A 25,026-nucleotide genomic window follows, 5' to 3' on the forward strand; every position below is an offset into this window, starting at 1 on the left:
GCTATTTTAGGCATAGACAGCGTGATTGGAAAACTTGTTACAAAACCATGACCAACCTTTCTTGAGGTTGCATAATGCCCAGCTGCTGGAATCTCACTTCCTGATTCTTGAGGTACATCAGTATATTTTCTGAGATCGTAGCGTGGTGTCGGTAGTTGGATGACATGGTCTGTATGATATACGAGCGACAAGACAAATACATGGAAGAGCACAAATGGAACAGCCTGGCTTACAGTATAGCATTTGAAAATATATGTATTATTGCTAGAAATACACTACCAGTCACAGATCAAATCAAGGAACTAGAAAACAAACAAAATAATATGCATGTTACCGTTCATCACTAGTTTGCTGATAATGGAAGCAGACCTATAGGACAGTGCTGCATTTTCACATTTGAAACGTCTTCAGGGGTCATTTTGGTGGCCAAATGCGATCGAAGTGAGTGAAAAGAATTGACAAAAATAGCATTTGGAATTTCAGTTTATTGCTGAATTAACTGGGTTCCTGTGTGGCGCAGTGGTCTAAGGCACCGCATCTCAGTGCTAGAGGCGTCACTACAGACACCCTGGTTTGATTCCAGGCTGTATCACAACCGGCCGTGATTGGGAGTCCCAATTGGCCCAGCGTTGTCCGGGTTTGGCCAGTGTAGGCTGTCATTGTAAATAAGAATTTGTTCTTAACTGACTTGACTAGTGAAATAAACTGAAATGGTCCCGTGTGGCTCAGTTGGTAGAGCATGGCGCTTGCAACGCCAGGGTTGTGGGTTCATTCCCCACGGGGGGACCAGGATGAATATGTATGAACTTTCCAATTTGTAAGTCGCTCTGGATAAGAGCGTCTGCTAAATGACTTAAATGTAAATGAAATGGAATTGACCCCAAGCCTCTCACCCCAGCTGGTCAGATGATACAAACAGGAAGTAACACACAGAACAGGTCACAAGGGCCTCGAGAAGTCCTGTTACACACTCACTGTCCATCAAGGCCTAGACAACACAACAAAGGTTTTAATGACAGTGCATGGCTCCCAATATCAGCTACATTTGTATGATTGACATTATTTTTTACAATAATAACATCACATGACCAGGTCGGTATCTCTATATCCTTATCAAAGGACCATAGGGATACTAAACTGATAAATAAGTGAGCCTTTTAAATCATGAACATGTGACAAACATTTAGATGGAAACCACATCTACAGTCCAACTCCCTTTAGCAGACCAGCTCGAATTAAGCAATGTAATGGCCATGCAGTTATTACCTGCTGCCCCTCGCTGGGGTCGCTGAAGTTGGTGATGGTAACAACACTGTGGTTCATGATGATCAAACTAGATCTGTGACAGGGAGCAGCTGCCTTATCTGTACTAGGCCCTCATTCACCAGGCTCTCCTGGAAAGAAACACAATGACTACTGGCAGTTAACACGGGAACAAAGAACATCGATTTTAATCACCATCATATAATATTTAGAATCCTGACAGATTTTTTGTCGAGCCTGGGATTCAAACCAGCAACCCTCCAGTTACTGGCTACCTTCTAACTTTGAGGCTACCGCTGCCCCCATCAACATCATTATCAATTATGAAAATTCTCGCTCTATTGGGTTGCTGTGTAGATAGCTCAGGCAGTGGTGTTATAGCAGATGCAGCCAGAAGGGGAGCAGGGGAGCTCAGCAGAGCTTTCAGAGCCAACCCACAGGTGCAGCAGCTGCTCCTGGTCACAACCACAAGATAAAGCATAACAATCACACTCACTGCAGCCAATCCACAAGGCTCTGCACAATCTGTGTTGAATATGTGCCTTATAAAGTTAAATGGGTGTTTTCCCTGGTTACACGTTATAATTACCATTCACTGAAAGGATTCGAAGGCATTTGCAAGCTTGGGATGCATTCTAGAAATAAAATAAAACATTTTGGCAGAGTTTTTTTTTTTAAACCTTTATTTAACTAGGCATGTCAGTTAAGAACAAATTCTTATTTACAATGACGGCCTACACCGGATGACGCTGGGCCAATTGTGCGCCGCACTATGGGAATCCCAATCACGGCCAGTTGTGATACAGCCTGGATTTGAACCTGGGTGTCCATAGTGATGCCGCAAACACTGAGATGCAGTGTCTTAGACCACTGTGCCACTCAGGTGCACCAAGTGTAAGAAAATATTACATGGCAGCAGATATGGGTTCAAATACATGTGTATTTCAGTATTTATTATTTAAAAGTACTTTTTTCTGTGTATTTGAGTGCTTTCAAATACACAGCCCAAAACAAGCAATTTTATTTGAGTATTTGAATGGTTATTTGTAAAAACCAAATAGTATTTGAAAGTATTTTCAAATACTTATTTCAAATGCTATTTTCAAATGCCTGGGTTTAACTGCATGAGAGTGTATTGGAGTATTTTCAAATACCTTCCAAATGTATTTCCAAAAACATTCCAATATTCAACTACTTGTTTTTTCAAATAAAGATGATCTAAATACTTGTTTTGAAATGTATTGAAAAGTAATTGAAATACCAGAAATAGTACTTCACACTGAAAGGTATTCTGTCATGCAGACCTGGGTTCAGAGTGTAACATCAGCGTCAGGGGAGACTTCAACAGAAAACGGTCTCCAATGCCCAACATTTTGGGATGATGCTCAGGGACAGTGGCTATATTGCTTAGGGCAGAGCAGCTGTAGAACTGACATTCAGGAAGAATGTGTGTCAGTTTGATAATTTATTAACAAGCTCACCATGTGATAAAAGAAAGCACAAACATTGACCATTGTGCTACATCATTTTGTTCCAACTGTTTCATAAATACAAAAATACCTGCAGCACACTGATACTTAATGTGTTTTATTTTATGCAGCAACATTTGGTTAACGTACAGGAGACCGTGACAGTTGATTTCTTTTTACCTGGACCTCATAGGTGGAGGACTGAAGTGTCAGGACAGGAATGGCTCCCTCTTCACATAGCACTCATCGTGCTCTCTAGAAACAAAGAACAAGGCTAATGCAGGCTGATGCAATGCAAGATTAATGGATAGGTAAAAGAAGGCACACTTCATATTGGCCAGATATGGAGACATACACTCACTGCCCAGTCTATTAAGTACACCCTGTTCACGAAAATGGATCGCTAGTACAGACAGTGAGTCACGTAGCCGTGGCTTGCTATATAAAGCAGGCAGACAGGCATTCAGTTATTGCTCGATCAAATGTTAGAATTGGCAAAACAAGTGACCTATGCCACTTTGAGTGTGGTATGATCGTCGTGCCAGATCCAGTACCTAAGAAACGGACGCCCTCCTGGGCTGGCTTGTCACGCACAACAGTGTCTAGGGTCCTGTGGGCAAAAACAGCTCGTTGATGAGACAGGTCGAAGAAGAATGGCAAGAATCGTGCAAGCTAACAGGTAGGCCACGGACAAATAACGGCGCAGTACAATAGTGGTGTGCAAAACGGCATCTCGGTACGCACAACTCGCCGATCCTTGTCACGGATGGGTTATCGCAACAACAAGTGTCTCCAGTGGGCAGGCAATCACCAACACTGGACATTTGAGGAGTGGAAGAATATTGCCTGGAATATGACAGCGAGTTCAGTTTACTTGAGTGGCCTGTGCAGTCCCCTGACCTCACCCCAATAAAGCGTTTTTGGAATGAGATGGAAAGGGCTGTTTCGCAGCATGAATGTACAGCCGTCCAATCTGCAGCAACTGCGTGATGCCATCGCGTCAGTATGGACCAACATCCCTGTAGAACGTTACCGATATCTTATGGAATGCCCCGGATAATTCAGGCTGTTCTGGAGACAAAGGGGGGGGTCCGACCCGGTACTAGATGGGTTTACCCAATAAACCGGCCGGTGAGTATGTCTAGGAATGAGTTATGAGGGTTCATAATTAATGTTGGGACCACAATCTATTCTTGATTTGATCTCTATGGTTAACAGTGACACACATCACTTATTTTGAAAAGTCAACAAACAAGCTGAACACAGTCAACTAATGTGTCATTTAAACTCCACCCATTTTGAACATATTAACACAGCAACAACCCAGAATGTGGCAGCAACCTGAGATATGTATATTATCTACTGGTGGACATATTCCTGTGCAGACCTACCAGACAGTGTGAGGTTTAAAAGGGCCCAAACTGCATTATTTAGGATTTGAGGATCATAACGCTTGGCTAAACCCAGTAGTGGAATCCCCCAATCAACTGACACGATATCGTCGCTGTTTGAGTCTACAACAAAAATGAAGCAAATTGAGATTACATCTAGTTTGGAAAACAGAGTCATGTTGGGTTAGAATAAAATGTTGACAAAACACAACATCCCACATATGTGCCATGACTTTCACCTTTCACTAACCAGCAAGAATGAAGGCATATACAGTTGAAGTCGGAAGTTCTCATACACCTTAGCCAAATACATTTAAACTCAGTTTCACAATTCCTGACATTTAATCCTTGAAAGAATTCCCTGTTTTAGGTCAGTTAGGATCACCACTTTATTTTAAGAATGTGAAATGTCAGAATAATAACAGAGATAATTATTTATTTCAGCTTTTATTTCTTTCACCACATTCCCAGTGGGTCAGAAGTTTACATACACTCAATTAGTATTTGGTAGCATTGCCCTTAAATTGTTTAACTTGGGTCAAACGTTTTGGGTAGCCTTCCACAAGCTTTCCACAATAAGGGGTGAATTTTGCCCGTTCCTCCTGACAAAGCTCTTGTAACTGAATCAGGTTTGTAGGCCTCCTTGCTCGCACACGCTTTTTCAGTTCTGCCCACAAATGTTCTATAGGATTGAGGTCAGGGCTTTGTGATGGCCACTCCCATACCTTGACTTAAGCCATTTTGCCACAACTTTGGAAGTATGCTTGGGGTCATTGTCCATTTGGAAGACCCATTTGTGCCCAAGCTTTAACTTCCTGACTGATGTCTTGAGATGTTGCTTCAATATATCCACATAATTTTCCATCCTCATGATGCCATCTATTTTGTGAAGTGCGCCAGTCCCTCCTGCAGCAAAGCACCCCCACAACATGATGCTGCCACCCCTGTGCTTCACGGTTGGGATGGTGTTCTTCAGCTTGCTTTTTGCCTCGAAACATAACGATGGTCATTATGGTCAAACAGTTCTATTTTATTTCATCAGACCAGATGACATTTCTCCAAAAAGTACGATCTTCGTCCCCATGTGCAGTTGCAAACCGTAGTCTGGCTTTTTTATGGCGGTTTTGGAGCAGTGGCTTCTTCCTTGCTGAGCGGCCTTTCAGGTTATGTTGATATAGGACTCGTTTTACTATGGATATAGATACTTTTGTACCTGTTTCCTCCAGCATCTTCACAAAGTCCTTTGCTGTTGTTCTGGGATTGATTTGCACTTTTCACACCAAAGTACGTTCATCTCTAGGAGACAGAACGCGTCACCTTCCTGAGCGGTATGACAGCTGCGTGGTCACATGGTGTTTATACTTGCGTACTATTGTTTGTACAGATGAACGTGGTACCTTCAGACGTTTGGAAATAGAAATAGATAGAAATAGCCTACGTAGAACACACATACCTCTTTGACATGTAGAATCACATCAGCTCTAGCCATGGCATTTCTATCAGCAACGTTCGAAAACGTTTAGCAAAATGCTAAATACGTAAAAGATAAATGCATACACATTTGGCTATGTATTAATTGCTATCCAAAAGTAGAGTTCTGCAGAGTAGATTCAGATATGGTGAAAAAATGGCTGATGTGCAATGTCTTGGATACATTTTCATCTATATATTCTCCAAGGAAATATTACTGATTGATAAAAGTTACATTGCACACATATTGCTAAAAAATAAATAGAATTCAGCTGGACGTTAGATGGGCGGAGGATACTTCGCTCCGCGATGTTCATTGGTGAAATCAAAGACCATGGCTGAAACGTCATCCACAATATTTTTACCCCATCACTGCTGTTGTTGTTATGGAAACCATCGCAACGGAGCTAGTGTCGTGGTCCCAATCGTTTACTCAAATATTGTGGTAAATTGTATGTTTTTCCGGTTGTCGATGTTAGTCTGCATGTACATTCACTTAAATAAACAATATTGCAAAACACCGCTAAGTTTGGCAGCATTGTGGTCACCCTAGCTAGCCAGATTAGCTAGCGTTAGCTAATGTCAGTAACGTTAGCAACTTAGCTATAACGGCAAGCTAGCTAGCAATAGCTCTATATAGCTAGCTATGTTTGTTGTCATCAGTTGAGTAGGCCTAACCCATCTGGTCAAAATGGACTAACTAGGCAGGCTTGCATATTGTTCAAATAAAAGTTGGAAAACTTCCATTGTTTGCAGTCAGACCCATACCATTGTATTGTGACCTAACGTTAGCTAACTAGATAGCTAAATTAGCTATCTGATTAGTCTGCTGCCTTGCATTTTTTAGGAGGAAAATCTCCCTTGGCCCTTTGCATGCAGAATGAGTGTCACTTCAGCATTCGAGAATGCCAGCAGGTGAGTACACACAATTGCAGTATTTTCCAAACATTGACTGTATTGGGGCTACATACCATAACATGGTTAATAAATTAATACCTGGCCTTATGAATAAAGTAAACAGAGTAACAGACTATATTTCTTATCTAGGTGAGAGTGAAGCCCGAGCTAAGACCAGGGCCAGATTTGACGAGGTCTTCAAGAGATACACTGACCCGGCTACATCGGAGAAGAAAAAAGTGAAGAAGAAGAAGAGCCCAGATCAGCCAGAGCAGGAGAGTATTGTGGTACGTTGGAATAGGTCAGATCAAGAAGGTTTGGCACTGAAATCACTTTAACAATATTTGTTGTGCATGTTCTCTGTAAAATGAACTTCCATGCACATAAATGTCTATTCTTACCTTTGCGCCCCCACTCTTCTCGTTCAGCTCCAAACTTTGAAACAAAACCTTGACATTGTGAAAGACACAGAGGACGATGAGACTGTTCATCAGAACACCTACCACGCTGACCAGGGCAGTCCTCGTTTCACCAAGAACAAGCGTAGGGAGAGGGAGGTAACAGAGAAGGTCAACAACAACAACAATGGGAACCAGGATGAGGAGGAGCAACCAACCAAAGGGAAGAGGAAAAGTAAAAGGGAGCTGCCTCCAGCCCCAGTGCAGCAGGAGGACAGTTATATCATTCAAATCGACCAGACTGATAGTACTGCTGAAAATGCCAAAACACCCAAATCCAAGGCCTCCTTAGAGTCGGAAGGCCCTGCGAATATACAGAGGAGAAAGAGTAAGAAAGGGAACAGCAAAGGAGGAGAGGAGGTGTCCGGGGTCCAGAGTGAGGTTGCGGTGGAAGCTGAGGATGAGTTACTTCATGAGTACCAGAAGCAGATGGCACAGGAAGAGGAGATGGCTACTGTGAAGAAGACTGTACACAAGAAGTCAACAACAGACAAGACCAACGCTGCCGCTCAGGAAGTAGTAGCATTAAACAATGAAGGTGCAAAGAAGAAGAAGAAGCTGAGGTCGTCATTGGATCCGGAGAGGGAGACGAGGTGTGTAGAAGTCTTACTGGATAACTAGTGAGGTTTGCATGAACCTGGAAGAAAGCTGTAAATGACCTAGCCAGATCTGTTTGTTCTATCTTGGCAACCTTTATGGCCATATTCTTGGCATAACAATGTTCATAGAAGTTGGCTATAAAGCAAAAACAGATCTGGGACCAGGCTATAAACCTAAATTACCCATTAATACCATAGAATAGATTATCATATTTATTTTCCATTTTGTTTTACAGTATGATAGAAGATCTGCAGAACAGCCAGTCTGACGACGTCACTGAAAGGAAGAGGTCCAAAGAGAAGAGTCAAGAAAGCCACCAAGAGGAGGACGAGGAGGACAGACTAGAATCTTTCAAATCAAAAGGCAAAAAGAAGAAAAAAATAAAACAATGTGGGTATAAAAAGCTAAGAAAACATTCAGCTGGTCATGCATTATGAACAGTTAGGAATTATGTGGCTAAGCTGTTCTTGAAAAGTTGGTGTGATGTTTTTTTGCTATCTTCAGTAACATTAGTTAGTGTGATACTATTGTAGGAAGATATGGAAGCACAAAATACTCTACTTGAAAGGTGAATAACATGATAATAACATTGAGTAACACTTCTTTCCTTGGTGGTAGTGGTGAAGGAGGAGAGTGATACAGAGATTGTTGAAACTCCTCGGAGACCAGTCTTTGATGACAACCTGGTCCTGGGAGTGTACATCCACAGGACAGACCGCCTGAAGACTGACTTGCTGGTCTCACATCCCATGGTCAAGATCCACGTTATTGACGAGATGACTGGGCAATACGTGAAAAAAGAGGACAGGTGAGAAATGGTTTTGTTAGTTTGTGATTTTGTTAATTGTGGGTTTTTGATGTTACTAGCTTGGTGGTCCAGATCTGTTTGTGCTGTTATTCAACTCCTATGGTTGTTGTTTGGCAATAAACATAGCAGTTTGCAGCTTAAATCGATCTGACTATGACCATAGTAGTTGGCAGCACAAACCAACCTGGAACCAGGCTAATTGTTAAATGTTACCGTCACAACAAATGTAAAAACTGGTGGTGACGAGAATTGTGATCAAATCGTTTTTGTGTCCTTCTCTATATTTTGCAGTCACCGCCCGGTCTCGTCATTCTACGAGCAGGAGAGTGTGGAGCATATCCTTCCCATCATCACCCAGCCTTTTGACTTCAAGAAGAACAAGTCAACAGTTCCGGAGTGGGATGAGCAGATCATCTTCAACGAGCGCTTTGGATATTTCCTCCAGGATAACCACGAAGGCCCTAGAGTTATGCTCTTTTTTGAGGTAAAAATAATGAAAAGAGGATGGGTTTGTGACACCAATATCTTGACACACGTCAAGCATTAACCAGATGTCAAACTTTTTCCTAAAGGCCATTTTGAAAAGATTGTCTTTTAAATATATTTCAGGTCCTGGATTTTATGACCATGGAGGAAGCCAGAGCCAACGTTGATGTCGACAGACATGAACGAGGGTTTCGAAAAATCGCCTGGGCATTTCTAAAGGTAATGCATTTAGAAATGTTTTCAGTTATGAATATCCATTATTGAAGAGAAAGAATTTTTATTTATTTCTCCCTGCAGCTTGTGGGCACTAACGGAGTGCTGAACATCGACAGTAAACTGCGTTTGCAGCTCTTCTGTCCCCCTCCCCGGGGAAAGAGACAAGAAAATACCATTGAGGTAGTGGACTGGTGGAGGAGATATCCCCGTAGCAGATACACATCCACCCTCTACATCACTGTGAAAGGCCTCAAACTACCTGATCATGTAAGTCGATACTGCTTAGAAATCATACTACAAAAACATGTTACTGATATGTCTGCTTTAGCAAAACTACTACTACCACCACTATGATGATAATGCTAATAATACTAATAGCAATAGTATAATAGTAATGTATTAGTACATTAGTAGTAGTAGCAGTTTAGTTGCAGAAATCAAATCTTCATCCATAAGGAGTTGCTGTTTTGGGCTGTTTTATTTCCCAAAGGGTGAGTTGTGGTTTGGTCCACTGCTGTTTTAGGCTGTTGAGGTTTGACCATGTGCTGGTCTGTTGTGTAGGTGGACCCTAGTATCCGCTCCATGATGGCCTTGCAGCAGGAGAGAGGCTCCACTTCCTTTAGCGAGCTGCAGAGTGAGATCACCAGGAGAACCATAACACAACCTCTAGGCAACAAACCTGAGCTCCATTGGAGCAGAATGCCTGGCCAGGTCTGTTTACTAAAGAACTTCTATTCTAAGAATCTTGACTCTCTGTTCTATTGTCTAACAGTATCTAACTGCTACCCAATTCAAGGGCTGTCCAATTGTTGTTATAAAGTCACGATGGCATGTTGAGAAACACAACTTTGAGACAACATTTACACAATGTTCTGTGGTGGTTGTGCGTTTTGCTGGGAAATCCAGAAATGTCATCAGTTGTCCCCAGATGTGTTATTTGATGAAGTTGTATTTGTGTTGCAGGTGTGCCGGATCCCTAATAAGCCCATGCTGTCGTTCCGCGGTGGTCAGATGGGCTGTTTCACGATACGATTCTCCCACGACGGGAGGAAGCTGGCTGCTGCGTGTGCTGACAGAGATGCCTTCCCCATCATAGGTAAGAAATGTAAACCCCTACTCAGAGCTACCTTAGTGCTCAGTGCCTTCAGAAAGTATTCATACCCCTTGACTTATTCCACATTTTGTTGTGTTACAGCTGGAATTAAAAATGGATTATATAGATTATTTTTCTCACCCATCTACACGTAATACCCCATAATGACAAAGGGAAAACGTGGTTTTAGAAATGCAATACAGAAATGTCTCATTTACTTAAGTATTCACACCCCTGAGTCAATACTTTGTAGTCTTTCTGGGTAAGTCTCTAAGTGCTTTCCACACCCTGGTAGTGCAACATTTGCCCATTATTATTTTAAAAATTCATCAAGCTCTGTCAAATTGGTTGTTGATCATTGCTAGACAACAATTTTCAAGTCTTGCCATAGATTAAAGTCAAACTAACTCAGCCACTCAGGAACAGTCACTGTCTTCTTGGTAAGCAACTCCAGTGTAGATGTGGCCTTTTGTTTTAGGTTATTGTCCTGCTGGAAGGTGAATTAATTGCCCAGTGTCTGGTGGAAAGCAGACTGAACCAGGTTTTCCTCTAGGACTTTGCCTGTACCTAGCTCCATTCTGTTTATTTTTTATCCTGAAAAACTCCACAGTACTTAATGAGTACAAGCATATCTATAACATATGCTTGAAAATATGGAGAGTGGATTTGGCCCAAACATAACACTTTGTATTCAGGACAAAAAGTTGAATTGCTTTGACACATTTTTTGCAGTATTACTTTAGTGCCTTGTTGCAAGTGTGAAAACACCCTAAAACGTCACTTACACTGAGCTAAGGAGATTGATTCACTTGAGGAATGAATTCTGTGTGCTACTCCCAAACAGGTGTGAATTTTTTATTTATTATTGAAGTTATCTCATCGTTTTTTTTTTTCTCAGTGTATGAGATTCCTTCAGGTAAGGTGTTGGCTGCCTTCAACGGCCACCTCAGTATCGTGTATGATCTCTGCTGGTCCAGAGACGACCGGAGCCTCCTGTCTTCTTCCTCTGATGGCACCGTCAGGTAAATGGTCTACCTGTACCTCAAATATACCCTGCCTGGGAAGGATAAACATGGAGCCTCGATTAGATTACGCTGATGCTTAGGATATATTTGTGTATGTGTTGTCACTAATATAATGTATTGAAGTCATACCCACATATCTCCTGCCTCTAATGGCGCATTCACAGTATACTATATAATATACTGAACAAAAATATAAACTCAACATGTAAAGGTTTGGGCCATGTTTCATGAGCTGAAATAAAATATCCCAGAAATGTTCCAAATGCACAAAATCCTTTGCCAAGATAATCCATCCACCTGACAGGTGTGGCATATCAAGAAGCTGATTAAACAGCATTATCGCTACGCAGGTGCACCTTGTGCTGGGGACAATAAAAGGCCACTCTGAAATGTGCAGTTTTGTTACACAACACAATGCCACAGGTTTTGAGGGAGCATGCAATTTGCATGCTGACTACAGGAATGTCCACCAGAGCTGTTGCCAAAGAATTTAACATTAATTTCTCTATCATAAGCCACCCTCAACGTCATTTTAGAGAATTTGGCAGTACTTCCAACCGGCCTCACAACCGAAGATCACGTGTAATCACGCTAGCCCAGGACCTCCACTTCCGGCTTCTTCACCTGCGGGATCATCTGAGACCAGCCACACGGACAGCTGATGAAAATGAGGAGTATTTCTGTCTGTAATAAAGCCCTTTTGTGATAAAAAACTGATTGGCTCAGCCTGGCTCCCCAGTGGGTGGGCCTATGCCCACCCATGGCTGCGCCCCTGACAAGTCATGTGAAATCCATAGATTAGGGCCTAATGAATTTATTTAAATTGACTGATTTTCCTTATAAAAATCGAATCAAATTTATTTGTCACATACATGTGTTTATTAGATGTTATTGCGGGTGTAGCGAAATGCTTGTGTTTCTAGCTCTAACAGTGCAGTAATATCTAACAGTAATATCTAACAATTTCACAACAATACACACAAATCTAAAGGAATGGAATTAAGAATATATAAATATTTGGGCGAGCAATGTTAGAGCGGCATAGGCTAAGATACAGTAGGATAGAATACAGTATATTCATATTAGATGAGTAATGCAAAATATGTAAACAATATTAAAGTGACTAGTGTTCCATTATTAAAGTGGCCAGTGATTCCAAGTCTATCTATATAGGGAAGCAGCCTCTAATGTGCTAGTGGTGGCTATTTAACAGTCTGATGGCCTTGAGATAGAAGCTGTTTTTCAGTCTCTCGGTCCCAGCTTTGACACCACCCTCTGGAGAGCCTTGCGGTTGTGGGCAGTGCAGTTGCCGTACCAGGCGGTGATACAGCCCGACAGGATGCTCTCAATTGTGCATCTGTAAAAGTTTGTGAGGGTTTTATGTGCCAAGCCAAATTTCTTCAGCCTCCTGAGGTTGAAGAGGCGCTATTGCGCCTTCTTCACCACACTGTCTGTGTGGGTGGAGCAGTTCAGTTTGTCAGTGATGTGTACGCCGAGGAACTTGAAGCTTTCCACATTCTCCACTGCGGTCCCGTTGATGTGGATAGAGGGTGCTCCCTCTGCTGTTTCCTGAAGTCCACGATCAGCTCCTTTGTTTTGTTGACGTTGTGTGAGAGGTTATTTTCCTGGCACCACACTCCCAGGGCCCTCACCTCCTCCCTGTAGGCTGTCTCGTCTTTGTTGGTAATCAGCCCTACTACTGTTATGTATATGAACTGTAACTCAGTAAAATTGTTGAAATTGTTGCATGTTGAGTTTAGATTTTTGTTCAGTATCAATGATGTGTGGTGTAGTATGCTCAGTAACATGAGAACACGGTTGGGTATAAGTAAGGGTAAGTTTACTCAGCAAGCTTAGCACTCCGTACATTATCAGCACATGTAGTCTCTTATTTCGACTTGTCTGATATCGTAATCTAATTGTTCAACACTATGATCCCTCTCAACCCTCTCTTGCAGAGTGTGGAACGTGCAGAGGCTCCAGGCCATCGCCCAGAAGGTGCTCCCCCACCCATCGTTTGTCTACTGTGCTCAGTACCACCCTACGGCCCAGGGCATGGTGGTGACTGCTGGGTACGACTGTCTGGTGAGGGTCTGGAGGGTGAACGTCAAAGATGTCAACGGACTGCTGCTCCAGGAGTTCGAGGGTCACAAGAGCTTCATCAACGCTCTGTGTTTCGACTCCGAAGGTACGGAATCAGTAAATCAATCAATCTCATTTTTTTATGAAGCACTTTTTACTCCAGCAGTCTCTTTCTGTTAGAGAATAACAGTTTTTTTGTTCATGGCTAGAGTATCTATTCATGGCGTTTGCTGGATGGCTTACCGCCCTTTTCGCATGAGAATTGAAATGTGAACGTAATGTGTTTATTGTATATTTATTCAGGAAACCGAATGTTCTCTGCGGACAACGTTGGGTTCATCATTGTGTGGAGGACGTCGGTTGATGACAGTCTGCATCAGAGACCGTGTCGTCACTGGAAGATTGAGAAGGTTTGAGAACAATGTTTCACCCAAAATGTGTCTTATGCTGGTGACAATGTCCCCTCTGGGGATCAAATGAAGTCTATTCAGTCATTCACATTGGAGAGCTGGATTAATACTTTATTTTGTCCTGCAGGAGATAGGAGAGAGTGACCTGAGTGGGCTTCCCATCAACACGTTAGAGGTCCATCCTAATGGTCGCCGTCTACTGATCCACGCCAAAGACAGCGTTGTCAGGGTGATGGATCTCAGAGTGTAAATATATATTTTTTAAAAGCCTAATTGAGACCAGAGCCTCATTCGCAATGGTGCCCTGAGTACAAAAATGTCATCTTTGTACTTGTTCCCAACATGTTATTATGATCGATATACACAAAGGGGGTCCGACCCGGTACTAAATGGGTGTACCAGTTTATTAGGTACACCCATTTATTATCGGGTCGGACCCCCCTTTGCCTCCAGAACAGCCTGAATTCTCCAGGGAATGGATTCTACAAGGTGTCAGAAAAACATTCGTTGCTCAAGGGACCTAACATGTGCCAGGAAAACATTCCCCACACCACTAAACTCCCACCACCAGCCTGTACCAGGCAGGATGGGGTCCATGGACTCATGCTGCTTAGGCCAAATCCTGACTCTGCCAACAGCATGACACAACAGGAACTGGGATTCGTCGTACCAGGCAATGTTTTTCCACTCCTCAATTGTCCAGTTTTGGTGATCGCGTGCCGACTGGAGACGCTTCTTCTTGTTTTTAGCTGATAGGAATGAAATCCGGTGTGGTCGTCTGCTACAATAGCCCATCCGTGACAAAGATCAATGAGTTGTGTGTTCAGAGAGGCCGTTCTGCACACCACTGTTGTACTGCACCGTTATTTGTCAGTTTGTGGCCCTCCTGTTAGCTTGCACAACGATTCTTTCCATTCTCCTTCGACCTCTCTCATCAACGAGCTGTTTTCGCCCACAGTACTGCCACTGACTGGATGTTTTTTGTTTGTCGCACCATTCTCGGTGAACCCTAGACACTGCTGTTGGCAATTGATGTTATTCTTCAATAACACGAACTCCAAAGCAAATCAGGGGGAGAAAAATAGGTTTATTTGAGAAGGACACATCAAGATGTTATGCTGAGAGATAGATGTTCAGATGTTCAGTCTCCCCTCCTCAGCTTTTCTCCACTGAACAAAGGAACATGATGCCATTTATAACCCCCCACCCTAGCCTGGGGTTGACCAATCAGAAGTCCTTGCAGGACAACTTGGCCAATGGCCAAATAACAAGTATCCTGCCCCTGACTCAATGTACAGACCAATGACAACGTAGCACACGTCGCTCTGAGTTCAGGAGTGACATTCCACAGATCCTTAACAGATGTTGAACTGAAACCCAACTCCTATTTACAAATCGCTATTGACCATTAGTACTCTAGTACTCTCGTCCTCTCATCCTCTGCGTTGTGTATTTATCTTCAAAATGTTCCTATACTGCCATGCATGAAAATCCCAGGAGGGCGGCTGTTTCTGATATACTGGATCCGGCGTGCCTGACACTGACGATCATACCACGCTCAAAGTCGCTTATGTCACTCATTGTTCCCATTCTAACATTCAATCGAACAGTAACTGAATGCCTCGATGCCTGTCTGCCTGCTTTATATAGCAAGCCACGGCCACGTGACTCACTGTCTGTAGGAGCGATCCATTTTTGTGAACGGGGTGTATCTAATAAACTATCCGGTGAGTGTAGTTCTGTATTGCCATAACTCAAGTAAGTTTCCATGTCCTTTTTATTGATCTAATGTACAGACTTCTAAAATGTGTTTGTGTGTGTGTGTTGTTGCAGATTGGCTGTGAAGAAATACACAGGTGCCACTAACTACAGGGAGAGGATCCACAGCACGTTCACACCCTGTGGGAGCTTCATCTTCTCAGGCAGCGAGGATGGAATGGCCTACGTGTGGAACGCAGAAACAGGTGAGGACAAGACAGCCACATCTGATCATCCAGTATGAATTTAGACACAAACTAATAATCTATGCACTTAGGGACAGTTTCCCGATATCCAGATTAAGCATAGTCTTGGACTAAAAAACCTGCTCAATGGATAATCTCCATTGAAATAGTTTTTTGTTCCAGGACTAATTTAAATCTGTATCTGGGGAAACTGTCCCTAGCTAAGTGCATGCGTTGTTTTTTTGTTTGTTGTTATGATCAATAATACCTGCTGGTTTTGTGCCTGCATCTACCAGGTGACCAGGTGGCGGTGTACTCGGAGCTGTGTTACCCCACAGCCCTCCGTGGTGTGGCCTTCCACCCTCATGAGAACATGGTGGCCTTCTGTGCCTTCGGTCAGAGCCAGCCTGTGCACGTCTACTTGTACGACCGCAGAGGTGAGCAGCTCATTATTGTTCTGAGATCGATCACGCAATGAGAAGATCTTAGGAACACTCAGCTGTGCCTGAGTACCTTGCTCAGAGCATTCAAATAATTGTATTGTAAGAGGACAGTTGCGTTACCAAAGATGGTGGTTAAATAAAGATGGTTCACTCAAGCCATTTACCGTTGTAAAATTGTTTAAATGTTCCTGTCTGTGTAGGTGGGCATTCTCTCTGTGTAGGTGGGCATTCTCTCTGTGTAGGTGGGCATTCCCTCTCTGTGTAGGTGGGCATTCTGTCTCTGTGTAGGTGAGCATGCTTTCCAACGTGAGTGAGGTAACAACTGGCTCTGGTCTACTTATTGTCCCCTCCCTTCTCATCCCACCCAGAAAACATTTTCCAGTGAGATGTCTTGGTCTGGAGCATCCCCTCCGCGGGACGGGGGGCAATAAGTAGACCGGAGTGGCACCGCCTCGATCAGAATAAATTAGGGAGTGGGATGTCTCTGGCGTTACTAAGTCTTGGTTCCACACAACTTGAGTCATTAGTGTAGGAGCCATTTGACTTTATAGCAGGGGTGCCCGTGGGTGGTTTGAGTAAAATAAAAAAAGTATATAAATATATATTTTTAAATTGGGTGGGGGGGTTGAGCTCAATATACTTTCAAATGACTAAAACCAAATCGAAACTGTGCAGAAATTATAATGGACCTACACTCTTACACTTTCCAGCTCGCTATTAATCAAAGAAATTAACACTAGACAGTCAGGGAGCATTGAACATTTCCAAAATAATGGATAGAGGACAATGTTTTGGTAATTTTGACAGCGAGGAAAAATAACACATTTTTTGTGGTGCCCTCCGGACCTCGTTGAAGACCGAATGCGGCCCCGGGGCCGCATGAGTTTGACACCCCTGGTTTATAGGCTTATGAATATTTTGTGTAAAATTTGTCTGTTTTGGGATGTTCGAAAATGGTAGGCCTTGAGATTGGGTAGACTGGATCAGTATTTTTTTCTGTTTTGTGGACTGAGAGGAAAAGTCTGATTGATTTATTGGGAAAAAGTTAAGCTGAGTACAAACAGGGGATAACATGTTAAAGCAATTATACTTGTTTCCAACGTGGTCCCTGATGGAATACACACAATAAAGACGAAACAAAAAGACATTTTCTCTCTGTTTCTTCTCAGCGGCCCAGCTGGAGGTGGAGAGTCTGAAGGGCCACAGCAGGTCTGGATCAGCTGACACTAAAATGTTCAGGAACACATCTGACCCAGTAACATTCCAGGACACCTCCGGAGCAGCCATGGACTGCTTCGCCAGAGCAGCCAGACTGTCTATGAAGATGCAGAGTGTCAAAGATAAACTGGACTCTGTTCTAGTGAGTACAAATCTTGTTTTGATTTAGTTTTATAACGTGAATGATATTTTTACCCGCAAACTGATGGTAAATCATTATGCAAACTAACTAGAATTTACTAATGACTTTCTCAAACGATTTTTTTGTAGGAACCATCTCGGAGCTCCTCTGCTGTGGAACACCTGTATGAGCAAGGTATGCTTTAACAATGATATTGGTATGTTTATGCGACAACATGTTGAAATTTGTTTGACATGTTTTTGTGGTTTGTAGATAAAGCGGGCATATATCAGATGGGGAGGAGCCTATCTCAGGAAGCTGGCCCAGTAAGTAGTACTCTCATTAACTCTGTAAGCCCTTCAAATTCACCGTTTTATTGTCCACCAACCTCTGTGTGTATGTGTGTAGTCTGGAGGGGTTGGGATATAGCAGAACACATTTCAGTTTCCCTGTAATAATGGAAAATGAAGTATTCTTCTACTGTTTTTTCAGATGAGCTTGAACTCGTTCCAGCCTCCTCCGTCCCTCCTGTCACCACACTCCAAACTGCAGCTGTCTAGTTCCCTCGGAGCTCAGTTCATCCCCCAGAACCGTGAGTGGCTCTAGACATGCCCTTTCTCTGAAAAAAATCGGTCCCCTCCTGGCCTTCATTACCCTGATCCTTATTCTAAAAGAACTGACCAGGTGAAAGCCTGCCTAAAGATGAGCTTCCAACTGTCAAGTTTTTCCCTATCAGTTCAGATGAAGGGAAGGAGACAGATTTTACTGCTACAGGCCTATGAATCTAAGCAGCTCTGTGAACCACTGAGTTGTCAATAATTTGTAAGAATTGAGGTCCGTTTACCCAAATGAGCTTAAGGACCCATTCATGCAGAATGAGAGCTTTGGCCAGACATTTCAACAACAAAGCAAAGGAAGGATTTACCAAAACGCAACATTCCCAGACTCACTAGAGCTGTTAAGGATCTTACAGAGCAGCATGTTCACTGTACGACCAAGACGGGCCTCCTCTTGTCTTCAACGCTGTCCGTAGGTGTTCACACCTCTACGATAATGTATGCTTTGAGGTCTATCTTAGATTTTAATATATTCATCTGGTATTTCCCTTCTCTTCTTTCTCCTCTGTTTGCAGGTGGTTTCAGCCCAGTCGGCCAGCATCTAGGAAGAGCTCCATCTCTCAGGCTACAGACAGTAAGGCACCGTTATAATGTTATGCTTTTCTCGTTGCTTCCTTTTATGTGTATTTTATTGAGTTTTAACAGTAACTTTATTTTAGTCTTGTGGACTGAATATTTTCTTTATCTATTTGAAAGAAACCCGACGTAACACATGAAGTTGAATATGGAATGGAAGTTTAGGAACGTTCCCTTTCTTCCCTCAGAGCTTCCCTGATCATCTGTCTACAGCCATTAGAGTGGACGCAGATTCCTTGGTACCAGTTCAGCAAACGGTAAGTTCCTGTTTTTATTCCAACATTGACAACTGTATGCATTATAAGAACATACCAGAGGTGGGACCAAGTCATTGTTTTACAAGTCACAAGTAAGTCTCAAGTCTTAGCACTCAAGTCCCAAGTCAAGTCCAGCAAGTCTCAAGTCAAGTCACTAGTCCTAAACTTTGAGTTTCGAGTCCTAAACAAGTCATAATGTGCTCTTCACCAAATGTAATACCATTTCATATTTTTAACAAGAGTAATAGTTAGTATATTACATTTACACAAATCATGAATGCTTTTATAAATATTTATTACTTTCCAAATAAACCCTATATTTCCATGGAAATACATGAGTAGTGTTGGTTCCATTTTTCTGTGCTCCGTTTTATTTACTTAACAAATAAGTAAAATGTGCACTTATAAATCATAACAATTTTAATCAAAATACAGCTGTAGACAGAAGTCAAACATCACACATACAACTGAGTTCTGCAAAATAGGAAAAGTCCCAAGTTATTTTATTAAGCCCGAAGTCCAGCCCTAGTGATGTCACTGCATACGTCATTACCTTCTGCTCACCAGACCAAGCCCATGCATACACAGCTATACAAACTTGCAAGAGAGATACAATAGTTCCAGTGTTTTCTAAGGGCTCAGCAGTAAATGTCCACTCCCCCAAGTTGATTTATAGAGGTATGTCTGACTAGTCTCTTAACTCTTTTAATCCCCTGCAGGGTTCTGTGTTTATCTTTGAAGTGCTTTCTCACATACCCCATGCAATAACTCACATATCTCTGACCTTTTCTTTATAAGAGGCAGAGACTAGAAAAGAACTGTGAAACAATTTTTAACAATATATACATTATAAGGTTTGTCTGTAGTCTAAGACCCTATAAATGTAGTGGGGGGGGGGGGGGGGTCTTATAACCCTTCCCCTTCTATTAATACAACATAAGCATAATTAATTATTATAATACATTTGGTGCAGCCCTTATCATGACCCCAATTTGACCCCATCAGTAGCCATGCGAAAGACCCCCCCTTGTACACAATCGCCCAACCTTAGCACACACACACACCCGCCCCCACACCCTCTCTGTGTGTGGTTACAGTAGGCTAACGTATGTCAATGGTTTTAGGAACAGCAGTAACATCAGGCAGGATTTAGGCTACCAACTGCCTAGCCAGTTGTAGCTCAATCTTGGGTGCAATGATCACGTTCCTGCACTGACTGACTGTGTGGAGGCTCATTGATTTAAAGTTACGTTAGCCTACATGCTACACTAGTAAAGTTATAAATGATATAGCTGTCGGCTATATTAGCCACGACTTACCGTTCTTTGTGCAGCTTCAAACGTCGAACAAAGTTGGAAGTTGTTGCGCCTCCGTCTGTCATTTTCTTCCCGCATGTTTTGCAAGTTGCAATCCGTTTTTTTGTTTGTTGATACAGCGTAGTCTTTATATCTGAAAATAAAAATTTGGGGTATCATCTTTCCAAGGGCTCCATCTGAATTCACCCGCCGGCTGCTGTCTAATTCAAACTGTAATCCGTTAAATGAAGAGTTGGGGCACTGCACACTTTTTTAATAGCATAATTTTTTATATTTAGGCTTGGGGAGGGTATCAAGTCAGTTCAAGTCCAAGTTAAGTCACGAGTCATTGGTGTTAAAGTCAAAGTCGAGTTGCAAGTCATCATATTTGTGACTCGAGTCTGACTCGAGTCCAAGTCATGTGACTGTAGTCCACACCTCTGGAACATACTATACCCAACAATCAAATATGACAATTTAAAATAATCTGGTTTTTTTAACACCATGGTCAACCATTCTTAAATCCTTTTAATTTCTCTTTCTCTCTGTCAGGTTGTCTCTTTGTATGACTACAGTGCTACCCGGTCAGATGAGTTAACGGTACAGCGTGGTGATGTCATCCATGTGCTCTACAAAGACAACGACAACTGGTGGTTTGGACGCCTGGCTAACGGACAGCAGGGATACTTCCCAGCTACCTATGTTGCGGAAGAGCGTAAGTAGAGCTTTATATATTTTCCACATTAATATAATATATGCACTTAGCAGACATCAATTCTCCAAAGCAACTTAAAGTACAGTGATTGCATACATTTTATTGGGAGCTTGATCCTTATAGGAAACCCACCTTGGTGTTGCTAACATACTCTTACCAACTAAGCCACACAGGACAACTTTTCTACATGATAAAGAACCCATGTGGATACGTAGCTTATAAAGTCAAGTCTGTATGGATGTGTTGTTTGTTGCTGAGCTATTTCCATCGTCTGCCCCAGGGGATTACAACGAGGAGCTGTCTCAGGCCCTAAAGGCACAGTCTGCCCTGTCTGAACAGACCGACCTATCAGTCCCCCCTTTTGAGCGGACTGACCAATCAGATGAGAGGTTGACACCTACCAAGGTAAGGAGACTGGGTTCTGTTACAGCGATCGTTGTGTGATGAAGCTAAAGTGTCTCTTGGTTCTGATGGAGAAGGGTACTTCAAATAAAATTATTGATGATTTATTTTTGAATTTACCCACACATCCCCTCCACCAATACAGTCCTTAGCTCATCCTAGGTCGAAAATCGACAGGTTAAGACAACGTCGTCACAAATCTGGGACCTGCGATGTCGCTAACTACTAGCGCCGTTGCTAACTAGCATAGCTGGTCCCATTGTTGCAAAGCGTTATGGGATATTAGAATCCTGTTGTCTTAACCTTTGTCATCTTCAACCTAGAGATCATCTCGTTCCCCTTCTTCAGGGAACCAAGGTTATATTACTGTTCATTTCCTTGTACCTTCTCTTCTTTGATTACTCTCCCTCCGCTCACAGGTGTCAGCTGCCGTTGTCTCTGGGGAACTCAAGTTCATCTCTGAGCTGGACACAGACCCTGAGCAGCCTGCTGCCACCAAGTAAGTCCTCTTCCTCACAGCAACAGTCGTAAGTCACAGCAGTGGCTCTGATATCATCGCGATAGTTTATTTTGTACACTCGTGTTCTAACCACATGGCGAGAAAATGGGAAGAAAATGAACTTACTAGATACATTATAGCTTATACATTATACTAGATACATTATTAGATGACATACAAGTGCTGACGTGTTAGATTGGTTCCAAAACGAACTCTCTGGCGGAACACAGTGTGTGGCACTGGAGGGCATGAAATCAGACTTTTGACAGCTTAGAAAAGGGGTCTCTTAAGGTTCCATTTTAGGGCCTTGACTTATTACACTGTCTGATATAGGAAGAAATGGAAAATCTGCAGAACTCCAACAATATGCTGACGACACAATCGTTTACTCTTGTGCCTCTAAAATTGAGAAAGCTTTTCTGGATTTACAACTAGCATTTGATGACATTCACAAACAACTTTCTCAACAAATGGAGCCACTTGCAGATTTTAACTGTCAATTGTGATTGAATGATGATGATTGACTGATTTTAAATAGTATCTAGGCATTTGAACTAAGTTTTAGACAGCATATTGAAACCAAAAAGCTGAAACAATCCTTTTCCCATAAGGCTCTTTGGTCTTGTAGTGAGCTATGAAATACTTTGAACTGGGCAAGAGGGTATCTGACTAAGTTTAAAACTCTGATTGACTGAAATGTTGTTGACCGCTGTAATTGTTTTGAGTGTATTGTCCTTGTATGTGCTCTTGTATTTTATGGTCATGCTGACTACTTTCTGCTGACCTCTTGCCAGGTCCCCTTCCGAAAGGTTTTTTGTATTTTTATATATATATAGTGGGGAGAATAAGTATTTGATACACTGCCGATTTTGCAAGGTTTTCCTACTTACAAAGCATGTAGAGGTCTGTAATTTTTTATCATAGGTACACTTCAACTGTGAGAGACGGAATCTAAAAAAATCCAGAAAATCACATTGTATGATTTTTAAGTAATTAATTTGCATTTTATTGCATGACATAAAATATTTGATAACATACAGAAAAACAGAACTTTAATATTTGTACAGAAACCTTTGTTTGAAATTACAGAGATCATACGTCTCCTGTAGTTCTTGACCAGGTTTGCACACACTGCAGCAGGGATTTTGGCCCACTGCTCCATACAGACCATCTCCAGATCCTTCAGGTTTCGGGGCTGTCGCTGGGCAATACGGACTTTCAGCGCCCTCCAAAGATTTTCTATTGGGTTCAGGTCTGGAGACTGGCAGGCCACTCCAGGACCTTGAGATGCTTCTTACGGAGCCACTCCTTAGTTGCCCTGGCTGTGTGTTTCAGGTCGTTTTCATGCTGGAAGACCCAGCCACGACCCATCTTCAATGCTCTTACTGAGGGAAGGAGGTTGTTGGCCAAGATCTCGCGATCATGGCCCCATCCATCCTCCCCTCAATACGGTGCAGTCGTCCTGTCCCCTTTGCAGAAAAGCATCCCAAAGAATGTTTCCACCTCCATGCTTCACGGTTGGGATGTGTTCTTGGGGTTGTACTCATCCTTCTTCTTCCTCCAAAGACGGCGAGTGGAGTTGAGACCAAAAAGCTCTATTTTTGTCTCATCAGACCACATGACCTTCTCCCATTCCTCCTCTGGATCATCCAGATGGTCATTGGCAAACTTCAGACGGGCCTGGACATGCGCTGGCTTGAGCAGGGGGACCTTGCGTGCGCTGCAGGATTTTAATCCATGACGGCGTAGTGTGTTACTAATGCTTTTCTTTGAGACTGTGGTCCCAGCTCTCTTCAGGTCATTGACCAGGTACTGCCTGTAGTTCTGGGTTGATCCCTCACCTTCCTCATGATCATTGATGCCTCACGAGGTGAGATCTTTGCATGGAGCCCAGACCGAGGTGATTGACCGGCATCTTGAACTTCTTCCATTTTCGAAATAATTGCGCCAACAGTTGTTGCCTTCTCACCAGCTGCTTGCCTATTGTCCTGTAGCCCATCACAGCCCTGTGCAGGTCTACAATTTTATCCCTGATGTCCTTACACAGCCCTCTGGTCTTGGCCATTGTGGAGAGGTTGGAGTCTGTTTGATTGAGTGTGTGGACAGGTGTCTTTTATACAGGTAACGAGTTCAAACAGGTGCAGTTAATACAGGTAATGAGTGGAGAACAGGAGGGCTTCTTAAAGAAAAACTAACAGGTCTGTGAGAACCGGAATTCTTACGGTTGGTAGGTGATCAAATACTTATGTCATGCAATAAAATGCAAATTAATTACTTAAAAATCATACAATGTGATTTTCTGGATTTTTGTTTTAGATTTCGTCTCTCACAGTTGAAGTGTACCTATGATAAAAATTACAGACCTCTACATGCTTTGTAAGTAGGAAAACCTTGCAAAATCGGCAGTGTATCAAATACTTGTTCTCCCCACTGTATATAAGTTAATGTCAGGCCAATGTGTTTTTCCCCCATGTTTCTCAAGAGTGAAGAAGAAGAAAAAGAAGTTAGTGAAGAAGTTAGAAGCTCCGTCATCACCACCACCGGCCACATCCTCCGACCCCGATGCCCCAGGAACGTCATCTACCAAGAGGAGGGCCAATGCTGCAGGCAGCAGACCACTGCCCCCCAGCCCCAGGAGAGGACAGTCTAACAGAGCCTTGGAGCCTGATGCCTAGACCCATGGACCTATGGTTATGAGTACACTAAGAGCTGTTTTTTAACAGTAAATTCCCCTTTGAACAGAAAATAACAAATATGTTTATAATGAAACCATCCTGTAAAGCATACACACATTGTTTTTTGTGTGTGTGGGGGGGGTTCAAATCTTTTTTAAATGATGTCTGAATAACAATTGTTCAAAAAAATTATTTTAGAACATCTGTATTTTAAAAGGTTTACTATTATGTCCTATAATGTATCAGTCCTGGAGAGATTTTGTATGTTTGGCTGTTTTTATCCTATTTATTGGAGTAATGCATTCATTGACTTCTGTAACCTATTTGTTATGAGCTATAAGAAAGACATATACTTATTAATACTACAGTTTTATTTTTATAGCTTAAAGGGATGAGGAAAGTCGTGATCACCAAAGTGTCACCAATACGTTTAAAAATAGTTGCCAAGTGAATTGTTTGTATATTTATTTCTGTAATTACAGTTCTTAGTCATATCTTTAAATATGTCCGCAGTAATTATGTTAAATATAACAACTTTGAAATGTGTTATGAGTGAGGAAAATGTAAATATGTTTTGTTAGAAAAGTATGGTACATA

At 42.3% G+C, this 25,026-nt stretch overlaps 1 protein-coding gene across 3 annotated transcripts; it reads left to right on the forward strand.

The window, feature by feature from the left end:
• The first annotated feature begins 5,961 nt into the window (after positions 1-5,961).
• On the forward strand, positions 5,962-24,975 carry ahi1 (Abelson helper integration site 1). 3 transcript variants are annotated; one of them, XM_023987006.2, is made up of 27 exons: positions 5,962-6,038; positions 6,441-6,508; positions 6,641-6,777; positions 6,919-7,541; positions 7,784-7,938; positions 8,167-8,356; positions 8,648-8,840; positions 8,966-9,061; positions 9,140-9,325; positions 9,620-9,769; positions 10,022-10,154; positions 11,050-11,173; positions 13,135-13,364; positions 13,562-13,668; positions 13,796-13,914; positions 15,502-15,632; positions 15,908-16,048; positions 17,224-17,414; positions 17,543-17,588; positions 17,667-17,719; positions 17,886-17,985; positions 18,526-18,584; positions 18,775-18,843; positions 20,691-20,853; positions 21,134-21,258; positions 21,675-21,754; positions 24,237-24,975. In XM_023987006.2, the coding sequence occupies exons 2-27, from the start codon at positions 6,499-6,501 to the stop codon at positions 24,427-24,429; spliced, it is 3,804 nt and encodes a 1,267-aa protein (XP_023842774.1). In that variant the 5' UTR covers positions 5,962-6,038; positions 6,441-6,498; the 3' UTR covers positions 24,430-24,975. The 3 variants fall into 3 exon arrangements, with proteins under 3 accessions (XP_023842774.1, XP_070299550.1, XP_023842775.1); XM_070443449.1 differs by lacking the exon at positions 24,237-24,975 and adding an exon at positions 24,071-24,230; XM_023987007.2 differs by having other exon boundaries at positions 5,977-6,045.
• The last annotated feature ends 51 nt before the right edge of the window (positions 24,976-25,026 follow it).

Source organism: Salvelinus sp. IW2-2015, linkage group LG4q.2 (assembly GCF_002910315.2).
Source record: "Salvelinus sp. IW2-2015 linkage group LG4q.2, ASM291031v2, whole genome shotgun sequence".
NCBI classification, from domain to species: domain Eukaryota; kingdom Metazoa; phylum Chordata; class Actinopteri; order Salmoniformes; family Salmonidae; genus Salvelinus; species Salvelinus sp. IW2-2015.